Source organism: Prionailurus bengalensis, chromosome B1 (assembly GCF_016509475.1).
Source record: "Prionailurus bengalensis isolate Pbe53 chromosome B1, Fcat_Pben_1.1_paternal_pri, whole genome shotgun sequence".
Taxonomy (NCBI): domain Eukaryota; kingdom Metazoa; phylum Chordata; class Mammalia; order Carnivora; family Felidae; genus Prionailurus; species Prionailurus bengalensis.
In genome coordinates, this window is record NC_057344.1 from 18,524,490 (window position 1) to 18,535,988 (window position 11,499).

At 36.8% G+C, this 11,499-nt stretch overlaps 1 protein-coding gene across 2 annotated transcripts; it reads left to right on the top strand.

The window, feature by feature from the left end:
• The first annotated feature begins 2,975 nt into the window (after positions 1–2,975).
• On the top strand, positions 2,976–9,435 carry ZFP42 (ZFP42 zinc finger protein). 2 transcript variants are annotated; one of them, XM_043559449.1, is made up of 3 exons: positions 2,976–3,172; positions 4,956–5,031; positions 7,674–9,435. In XM_043559449.1, exon 3 carries the CDS (start codon positions 7,771–7,773, stop codon positions 8,680–8,682), a length of 912 nt encoding a protein of 303 aa, XP_043415384.1. In that variant the 5' UTR covers positions 2,976–3,172; positions 4,956–5,031; positions 7,674–7,770; the 3' UTR covers positions 8,683–9,435. The 2 variants fall into 2 exon arrangements, with proteins under 2 accessions (XP_043415384.1, XP_043415383.1); XM_043559448.1 differs by having other exon boundaries at positions 2,977–3,172; positions 7,677–9,435.
• The last annotated feature ends 2,064 nt before the right edge of the window (positions 9,436–11,499 follow it).

An 11,499-nucleotide genomic window follows, 5' to 3' on the forward strand; every position in this document is an offset into this window, starting at 1 on the left:
TACCATGGCCTACAAGGCCCAAGAGTTTAGCAATGCACATTCTCTCTTGCTGTCCCTCCTTAAATAGTTATTCCCTCTACTGTTAGAGAAGTTCTGCCTTCCAAACTGCCTTCAGATCATAGCAGTTTTCAGGGAACCTTCCCTGAACTTCCAAATTCCATCACAGCCTCCCATTATGGGCTCCCATAATACCAAATGCCTACCCTTCATGGTCCTAATAATAGCTGCATTTGACATTTACAAACCATGATTATTTAGTTGTCTGCCTTTATTTGAGTTTTTGATATTTATTCACTATGGATTTTTGCACTTTTATTTTTTTTAAATACTGCATTAAAATATTAATTGTAGCCATTTGCAATGACGTGGATAGAGCTAGAGTGTATTACACTAAGTGAAGTAAATCAATCAGAGAAAGAAAAATACCATATGATTTCACTCATATGTGGAATTTAAGAAACAAAACAGATAGATGAACATATGGGAAGGGGGTGGGGAAGGGAAGAAAGGGAAACAAACCACAAGAGACTCTTGATGACAGAGAACACACTAGGTTGATAGAGGGAGGTGGGGGGGAGGGATGGGCTAGATGGGTGATGAGCACTACAGAGGGCACTTGTCCTGGTGAGCACTGGGTGTTATATGTAAGTGATGAATCACTGAATTCTCCTGAAACCAATATTGCAGTTTATGTTAATTAAAATTTAATTTAAAAAAAAGAAAAAGAAAAATTCAAAAATATAATTAAAAAATATAATATCATTAATTCTAGTTACCAAATTTTTTGGCATTCCTTAAATTTTTCTGTGGGGAAACCTGTGAGTTATTTGCCTCACCCTAGTTTCTGGCCCTGCTACTTCAGCCTGCAAACTCCAGAAGGCCAGGGATCCATACCCTCAGGGCCTAGAACAGTGGCCTATCTGGGGAAAAAATACCTTAAATATGTGTTGAGTGGATTAAAGCATACTTACAGTTTTCACAGTATTTATAGTATTTCACATTCTAAAAATACCTTAAATATGTGTTGAGTGAATTAAAGCATATTTATAGTTTTCACATTCTAAGCTTTTTAAGGAAAATATTTGTTTGTAACACAGAAATAAGTAATCAAAATAGAATTTTTAAAAACTAGCCAGGATGTTATTTGTAGAAGAATTACTATGACTAAAATTCCAGCATCCAAAAAATTACTTGTTTCCATGCACCATTCTCTTTGTACCAATTTCAAAAGGCAGCCCACTTTTGTTTCATGGTTTAATTGGTTCCCTAGCTCATTTTGGAGAACTGCCCTTGAGCTGGGTTCATATGACAACAGATGAGTGCCTTCTTTTTGGTTTACTTCTTCAGGAAAGCTGAAACAAAATAGAAGCAAAAATAATTTATGTAGAAGGTGGAGTGTGAAATGTAAATTTAGATTTTCTAAATATGTCGCCTCCAGTTTCCAGACAAAGTCACACTAACACAAACCAAGTGAACAGACAGAATCAGTGGTGAGGAAGGGATTATAAATTAACCTAGTTGATTGTAGGTACTGTCTCAACTGTTAAGGGACTGATAACAAAAGGGTGTGGTCTGGTGAATTTGATAAAAGAAAGGATCTTCAGCTTAGGTATGTGTGCATATCTCTCTTTCTATATATATGTATAACTATCATCATCTTTTACATATAAATTATATTTGAAATAAAAATATAAGTGATATATAATGTATATATAATTTATATGTATATATTCAAATAAAACATGTTTATCTCTTAATATATTATCTATACATATAAATTATAGATACATGATTATATGTCACTTATTTATATTTTTATGTATGTATATAAATATGATGATACACAGAAAGACAGAGAGATACCTCCGGTGATGAGGGGGACTTTCAAAGACCAATGACATTGCCATATAAAGGTTTGGAAAGAATGGTCTATTAGAATTCTTGAAGTTATTTCTATTGAAACCTAAAAAATTAACATTTTTATCACCAAAAAAAGGGTTGGTGAAAACCAGCTCTGAAAACTTGTCTATAAAGTTTATACAGACCATAGTATGGCACCACAGAGAACAGGAGAGAAGCAGTTTCTCACAATTTTTGCCTTCAGAAACTCACCTACAAATAATATATAACAAGGTAAGGAGCTAAGGAAGCTTTATGTAACTTCAATCTCAAACGGATGAGGATCTGGTTTGACTACCAGGGGAGATGAGGGAAAAATACCTAGAAAAACAGTTCACATATTTCCCCCATTGGAAATGATCTTTTACTTTCTGACCTCACAACTGATATTCATTCAAAACAAATTAAAAAAAAAAATAGGGTGGAGAACTGTTCCCAGATATATATGTGAATTGCAGACAAGCTTCAAGTAAAATTTAAGAGGTTTTTAAACATTGATTTGGGTTTTTGTTTTAATGGTCTGTGTGCTTACACGAACTATTAAACTTCACTAGACCATAGCCAATGGCAAGCGTTGATTGACCGCGGCTTTCAAAGTGAGTTGTGTTACCTTTAAGGATATGAACAGTCACATTAATGCCCGAAAAAGAAAAAAAAGCAGTAATCTGAGGCTGGAGATAGGTGGGGTGGGGAGTAGAGGCTGGGGGAGGGTAAGAGAGTGCAGAGCAAGGTGTGGTGTGCGTTTGGGTAAACTTTTTCTAGTAGGTAAAAACTGCTTCCACCACTGGATTTTCATTTCATTGAAAAATAACTGTATAAATATGATTATACCTAAGTTGATTTGTTCAACAGACACTGAGTGCCTCTACTACAGGCTAAAACTAGGCGACTGGAATTCAAACAGGTTTGCCCACGTGGTGAGGGACCAGGCACTGAGGTGTCCCGGGGCGGGGGGGGGGGGGGGGGGGGGGGGGGGGGGGCAGGTGTAGGCGGCCAACCCTGACCTGGGCGGAGCAAAGCCACACGATCTGCCACTCCACTGCTACCTGATGTCCTTACCGAAACAGGTTTGGTAGAGCCTTTTCTAGGAAACTCCAGCCTAAGCAATGCAGAGTTGAAATGTAGGTGTAGCCTAATTTGAATGTGTCCATCAAAAAGAGGGCGGGTATAGTAGGCGGAGCGTAAAGCGGGGAAGATTTCAGCTGCTGTTGGGGGGCGCCAGTAACAGTTTCTTCTTGGTCTTTCTTTTGGAAGGAAATATCAGAGTGCATGGGTAAGTCTTGTTTCGTGGATCTCTGCCTTTTTTTTTCAGATATGGGGGAAGGTGTGTGGTATTGAGTTCACCACTTAGAATGTATTTTTAACGTGGGTCCTGTTCAAAAGGTTTTGAAAAACCATGGACAGGAAGGGTTTCATCATCCTAGAACCAGTGGGGACGGACCTTGGCTAGGAGACTTCTAGTGTTTAACTGCCTTGGGCCACCGGCCTCAAACTTCTAACACAGACAAAGGAGGGAAACAAATACACTTTCATGAAAATAGATGCCTGGTTGAAATTTCCTTGAAGTTGCATTTTTTAAATTTTGTTTGAAAAATTCATATATTTCACTGCAACAAATGGCTAGATCTATATTAAAATGTTTATATTAAAATGTTCACATTATTAAATCAAGAGAGTATAGCTGTTTTCCATTTCTTCCCTCCTCTGATTACCTCTGAAAGTGACACTACCATCTACCAGTTACTCCAGCAAAAAAACGAGCACCGCTTGGTCATTATTGTTTTCCCTGTTTGCCTTACTTCCTTTATCCAATCCTCAAGGAAGTTTAGAACGTTCTATCTCTGTTTTCCCTCTCCCGCCATTTCATCTTCACTACCAACACCAGCACTCTTTCTGGACTGCTAAATAGCCTAATGGGTTTTTCTGCTTTCACCCCTGACTCTCTAAGTCTACTCTCCACATACCTGTTTAACCTCAGCCAGAGCATGCTATTTCCTGGTTTGAAAGAAACCCTGTAATGGTTCCCATGGGTTTGTGAAAGAAATGTAAATGGCTCCCCTGGCTCACAAGATTCTGCAAGGTCCCCCACCTTAGCTCAGACCACTCCGGTCTGTGCCAGCCACAGTCTGTAATAAACATGTCTTCCTTTGTCCTCCAGCATGCAAATCCCTTTGTACTCCCTGCTATAACCTGGAAAGAGCACTCTCCTCCCACCTCTTTCCACTGGCTGATACTTTTTTTTTTTCAGGTCTCAGCCTAAGCCTAATGCCCCACCCCCCCCCCCCACCTTGGATGCTGTTGCAGACATTCTTAAGATGGCCTCCCCCATTTCCTTTCCTTCTCATACTCTAATCGCTTATACTTCATAGCATTTTACTCAACCTGAAACCATTTTGTTTACTTACATTGTTATTTTACACAATAAAAGCTCCATGAAAACCAGGAACTTTGGATCTTTTTTTACTGTCCTAGGGTGAACACCTAGAACAATGTTTGGTACTAAATATTTGTCAAATGATTGAATAAGTAAATGATGCACTCTTGGAAGCACCTTTATGCCAGTTTGAGAAATATAAAATTATATTATTGTCATACCATTAAGTATTTAATATCCAGATTCTGTCTTAACACCATGTTTACCGAGTACATTTTCCAAGTCGTTATTTCCACCAACAGAGAATGTACTTGTTATATAAACTGGATTTCCCATAATAAATTAGTAAGTTAGTATTTCAGTTTTTACATCACTCACAAGCTTGAATTTTGTGTAAGAAATGGGAGGATCTGTCAAATAAAATCTAGCTTAGAAAAGTAAGGGCTACATTTGGCTTTGATAAGTTCATAAAGAAAATACTTCTCTCTTTCAATCCCGATCTCCTAATTAGATGTCTTTTTCTAGGTAACATTTGGCATCATTGATAATCAACTTTTTGGAACCTCTACCTTAAGTGTTTTGAAAGTCACAAATAATTTTTTAGTAAATTAATTTTATAGATTTGCTAAATCAGTATCACCAGTATGATTATTAATGCATATATATGAATTCATTTCATTAGACAAATGTTCTAAGCCCTGGGACATAGGAATAAAGCAGAAGAGGACCTTGCCCTCATAGACCTTACAGTCTAATAGGTAAGACAGATCTTAAAGTAATCGGTACCAGAGGCTGATCAGTGTAAAAGAGGAAGTTTTGGGAACCTAACTGAGCCTAAGAATGAAGGGAAACTTGCTTGAGGAAGTGATGTTTAAGCAGAGGTCAGAAATATGGATGAGAAATGAGCTTGTGTGAGTGTGTGTGCGCACTAATAAGGGAAGGAGGAGTGAGGGTGGGCAGGATTAAGAAGGAACAGCATACTGCTTAATTGGAGGGAGAGTTTATTATGGCTGAAAATAAAATAGGGGAGCTGAAATTAGCAAGACATAAACTGGGAGAGAAAAGGTGGAATCAAATCAAATTGCACATATTTTAAATGGCCTCAATGGGGGAGGGGAGTTTTATATTATCCTACTCAAACTTTAGACTGATTGCTAGTGATTTTGTCCAAAGAGGTTATATTCATTAATACAAAAAATAAAAAATCAATAATTTTTAGCTAAGAGAACAAGATTTTGTTAGGCAAATTTTCCTGAATACAGTCTCCTGGTTTATTTCACCTTTTTAAAAGAAGCAATAAATAATAATACTTGTACCATTTAACATTTTATCTATCTATCTATCTATCTATATATATACATATGTATATATATAGATAGATATACACACACATATATATATATAGCTTGAAAATATTTTTAAATACCTGTGCTTTTCAATTGCTAAGGAAATAATGTTTTAAGTTTCTTAAACATTTGTATATATATATTACATATATATACAAATGTTTAAGAAGAAATTCAAATCTCTTCCCTTAGCAATTTATATATATATAAAACATTTATGTATTGTACATAAGTAATTTATTTATAATTTATATTTAATTTTTTTAATGTTTATTTATTTTGAGAGAGGGGAGAAAGATGGAATCCAAAGCAGGCTCCAGGCTCTAAGCTGCTAGCACAGGGCCCAATACGGGGCTCGAACTCACTAGCCCTGAGATCATGACCTAAGCTGAAGTAGAATGCTTTACCTACTGAGCCACCCAGTGACCCTATAATTTATATTTTAAGTCTGTAATTTACATAAAACATTATGCATTGTATATTTATATATATAAATGTTCAAGGAGGCATTTCAAAACTCTTCCCACAGCAATTGAAAAACATGTTTTGTTTTGATGCTGTGTATTTGACAAAAGTAAATAGCATGATTCTTTTGAGGTGGTATTTTTAAATGTAGCTATTTAAAAATATTTTCAAGCTGTTAGTTTTCTGTCCATTACCTTCACATTTACTCCTTTATAAAAAGCATTTTAATTTTTGTCCTACAGCAGGACATCAGGACAATAAAATTAAGAGATCTTCTATAAGGCACACAATTGTAACATTAAGTAAAAGGCTCTTAGAATATATCATATTCATGCTCTAACTTTTATAATATTGCTTTTAGATTTTTGAATTTTTTTTAAATCATTTATTTTGAGAGAGACAGAGAGAGTGAGAAGGGTGGGGAGGGGCAGAGAGAGACAGAATCCCAAGCAGGCTGTCAGCATGGAGCCCATGTGGGCCCCGAACTCATGAACCATGAGATCATGACCTGAGCCAAAATCAAGAGATTTTTCTGAACTGATTGAGCCACCCAGGCACCCCACTTTTAGATTTTTAAGAAAAAGACAGAAAACTATTGAAGGCTACACTCCGCTTGCCTTTATTTTGGTTTATACTCGTAAAAGATGGCAACGCATGGATTTCATGTGTCTTCTTTCTGAATCTCCATCTTGTGGAGAAGAAACAGAAACTACACATGGGCCAAATCCAGCCTCTGCTTGTTTTGTTGGAATGCATGCTCGTCCTTTATGTATCATCCATGGCTGCTTCCGTATGACAAAATGCAGAGTTGAACAGTTATGACATAGACCATAGGGCCCACAACGCTTAAATCTAGCTCTTTATTAAATTAAAAAAAAAAAAAAAAAATGCCACCCTTGGTCTAGAATAGTATCCGGAACATCACAGGATCCACCATATATTTAATGAATACAAAGGTAAATAACACTAGCTCACATAAACATTCAGCATTTGCTCCGTGCCATGATCTGCGCTAAGCACTTTATATGCATTATTTAATTTGAATTTCCCAACAGTGTTATATAAGAAAATAGGCACATCTTACTCCCTCAGTTGCTTCAAGTTTTTAGTCAACTGCTTCTACCTCAGGCAAGCCTGCCTGAGCTCCCTATTTAAAATTGAGAACTCCTACTTTTTACTAGCTCCCTTGCTTATTCTGTAGCACTTTACCTTTTAATGTGTGACATATAATACTTATTTTGTATATTCACGAGACTGTACACTCATGAGGCACAGATTTTTTTGTATGTCTACTTACCGATAGATCTCAACCTATGAGCAGCCTAGAGTAGGGCTAGCACATAGTGAGTACCCAGTAAACATTAGATGGTCAGTTGGAGAGGGCAGATAATTTGTGGGGACCCCCACATAAGATCTAGTTATAACCCACATCCTGTGTCACAGCTCATTCTCTTACTTTCTTGGGTTTGTCAGAGAAGAAGCAAATGCAGCCATTTCGCTATTAAAAAGTGAGTTTGAGGCCATTTTTTAAGCTCTGACAGTGGTTCTAAAGTTGGAATATAGTTTATCTAAAGGTTACTATCTCAAAGCAGGTGTTTGCTGAAGGCAGTTTACTCAGATCACTATCACCTGGAAGTGGTTGATATATCCTGGTACAAACCTTCAAGGAAGAAGCAACACGACAATATGGACCAGCAACTGAAGAAAAAGGTAAAGACTTGTGGCTGGAAAGGCTTGGGTAGAAGAGCCTTCAGTGGGGATAAACCAAAGCCATCCAAGCCACGGCCAGCCCAACAAGAACCTTTTGACATGCCATGGGCCTTAGAAGATGAAGGTGTATTCTTTGAAAGTAGCCACCTAGTTGTTGGAGAAGATTCCTTCTCTGATTGTTACATAGAATGCATAATAAGAGGTGAGTTTTCTGAACCCATCCTGGAAGAAGACTCACTGAAGTCCCTTAACTACCAGGAAGAAGAATCAGAACAAGAGCTTTCTCAACAGGTTCTTACTGCAAGCTCGCTTCTGGGGAAATCCTTGAAATGTGTGCAAAAAGGGGCAAAACAAGAACTTTCTCAGCAGACTGGAGAGAATTCACAGCTTGAGTATTCAGAGTATGAGACAGGCAAGAAGCTTTCTCCTGGAGGAATACCCAGCACTGATGTATCAGATCCTAAACAGTTTGCAGAATTTGCTAGAAAGAAGCCCACAAAAAATAAGGATCATGATGCTCCAGAAAGAATTGTTTGTCCTCACAGTGGATGCACAAAAAAGTTAAAGAATAGAGCTTCCCTGAGAAGGCATCTCCTCGTTCATGCTCCCCGAGATCATGTATGTGCAGAATGTGGGAAAGCATTCAATGAGAGTGCAAAACTAAAAAGACATTTTCTGGTTCATACTGGAGAGAGGCCATTTCGGTGTACTTTTGAAGGGTGCGGAAAACGTTTTTCCCTGGACTATAATTTGCGTACCCATGTACGTATCCATACTGGGGAGAAACGTTTTGTGTGTCCCTTTGAAAGCTGTCATAAGAGGTTTGTCCAGTCAAATAACCTGAAAGTTCATATGTTAACTCATGCAAAGACCAACAAAAATCCGTGAAAGAGAAGATAGAAAATAATCCTTAAACAAGATGAGCATATTAACAAAATAGTGATTTGGGGACATATGTACCTTATTACTATCTCCCAAAAAGAACTTTTTCAAGCAATTACAACCCTACAGGGTATATATTTTTTTAATATTACTACAATGCTCCTAAACTTATGGTATCATTTTAGAACACTTTTAGAACATTTTAGAGCATTTGCTAAATGCTCAGTTTCCAACAGTGTATTTCTAATGGGAAGGCCAGTAATTAATTTACTTCAAAAGCATAATCCTTAATACATTATGAATTGGATTGCTAGATTTTCACAGGCTATAAGTACGAAATTAACTTTTTAAAGTGTGTAGTTGCGAATTGTTTAGCTTTTGCCTTTTAGGAATAAACTTCATGCTACGTGTGATAATCATAGAGAATGAAAATTTTGCTGTAGATTGTCAATAAGTAAATGAGTAGTTAAACATTTTTAAAAGATAAATATTTTTTAATCCTTTTTTATCATTGTATGAACCTATACTGAAATCATGTAGTTAAATTTGAATAGTTATTTGGTAGTATCAATTCATTTGAGTCCATTTTAGGTATTTTAAAAGGAAATAAAACTCCAGAGATGCTAAATCTGGATTAAAAAAAAATCAGAGAAGTGTGCCTTGAAAAGAGATACCAGGGGCGCTTGAGTGGCTCAGCTGGTTAAGCGTTTGACTTCGGCTCAGGTTACAATCTCAGGGCTCGTGAGTGTGAGCCCCATGTCAGGCTCTGTGCTGACAGCTCAGAGCCTGGAGCCTGCTTGAGATTCTATGTCTCTCTCCTTTTCTGCCCCTCCCCTGCTCATGCTCTGTCTCTGTCTCAAAAATAAATAAACATCAAAAAATTAAAAGAAAAGCAATACCATTTATTTGTCTTAGAAATTAACTAAACATTGCAAAGGTTAATATTTAAGTATTGGTGAGGGGTGAGGAGAAAGCTACCCTTCTACATGGTTGGTTAAGATATAAATTGTCACAGCTATTTTGGAGGTTTTTTTTGCAAGTGTGCTTTATGAGTTTTCTAGGGCTGCTATAACAGTACTACCAAATGAGTGACTTAAATAGCAGAAATCACAGTTCTGGAGGCTAGAAATCCAAAATCAAGGTGTTGAAAGGATTAGTTCCTTCTCAGTATATGAAGGAAGGATCTGTACCTGGCTTCGCTTCTTGGCTTTTATAGATGGCTGTCTTCATGTTTATGTGGTTGTTTTCCTTTACATCCATATCTCTTCCCTCTGCATGTCCATGTCCAGATTTCCTCTTACAAAGATACCACTCATTGGACTAGAACCCATCCTAATATGCTCATTTTAACTTGACTACCTCCATGAGGACCCCATCTCTTAAAAAGGCCATATTCTGGGACACTGGGGTTAGGATTTTGAACAAATTTTTGGCAGCATGCAGTGCAAACCGTAATGTGCATTCCCTCAGATTCTGGAATTGTATTCTACAGAAATATCTGCACTAATGTGCAAAGATATTTGTTCAGGGATGTTGAGCAAAGCATATTGATTATAATTTCTATCTTAGATGTCCATTAAAAGGGAACAGGTTGCATAAATCATGATACCTCTATTCAGCAGAACGAGTGCAGATATCCTTAAAGGAACTCTGACTGTAAAAGAAAGGAACTAGGGCCACAGCCAGAGGAAAGCCACAGAGTAGGAGGAGGTTTGTTGTTTTTAAGAGATGGGACAGAATCTGGGGTAATTCATATGCTATGGAAGAAAATTCAGAGAAACTGGTTAAATATTCTGGATAAAGGGAGACATTGTGTTGTCCACAGGCAGCTGGTGAAAATAAAACTATAGTTTCAATATAAGGATTAACTGAATCCCTAACTGGAATAATATGATGGGCAGAACAAAATGCAGGTATCAAACTTGGAATGTATCTCCCTTCCCTACATTAATAATTATAAGTACTCAGATATAGTTAGGATACTAAATTTGAGGTTAAGATTTAAGACCCCATTGTTGGTAATGGTAGGTAATATGTACCATAAATTTAACAGCTTTTCAGGGGAAAAAAAGGAAAGTAGATCAACTTTAAAATTAATTTTGATTTGAGAAATGCCAGAATGTAAAATCACATGATACCAAAACAATTAAAGAAAAAATGAAGGACTTATATTTTGGCCTCAGAAGGAGCAAATAGTTACTACGTAATATTGTGGAAACTTTAACTTTTTACTTATAATGTATCTGGTATGGCATTTATACCATCATTTCTATAGGAATGTGGGTCCTGAGTTCTAAGTCAAAAGGAACACTGGATACATAATCCATTTATAAATTTGGAATTTCCTCTAAATCAAACACCTGAGTATAGAATTTAGGATGGGAATTTAGTACTTGATTTGACGAAGATAATGGAGCATTTTGTCTTGTTTTTGCTTTAACATTAATGTGTTTGATTTGTTCCTCTATGGATTTCTACCTCAGAGTTGAATTAGGATGTAGTATCTCCAAAGGGTAAGTAAAAGGCAGGATTAAATAGAGAGCAGTCAAGACTAGATAAAAAAAAAAAAAAAAAGTCAATGGCAGGGATTAGGGAGCAAGCTCTTAAGACCTGGGACTCAAAGCATCAAGAGGGATCAAGATTGACTTTCCCTTTGTAGAGGCTGGTCTCCTTCTGTAGATTACTCTTTCTGGAGGTAAAGCATCCAAAGCTCAGTATTTACAACATAAAGCTTAAATGTACAAGAAATACCAATTTGAGAATGGGTTTATGTATCTGGATTTCAAGGCTTAATTAACTTCTGACTTGGGAATAGGATGCTCC

Coding starts and splice junctions, on each gene's coding strand:
- ZFP42 (XM_043559449.1), top strand. CDS start 7,771: ATGGACCAGCAACTGAAGAAAAAGGTAAAGACTTGTGGCTGGAAAGGC.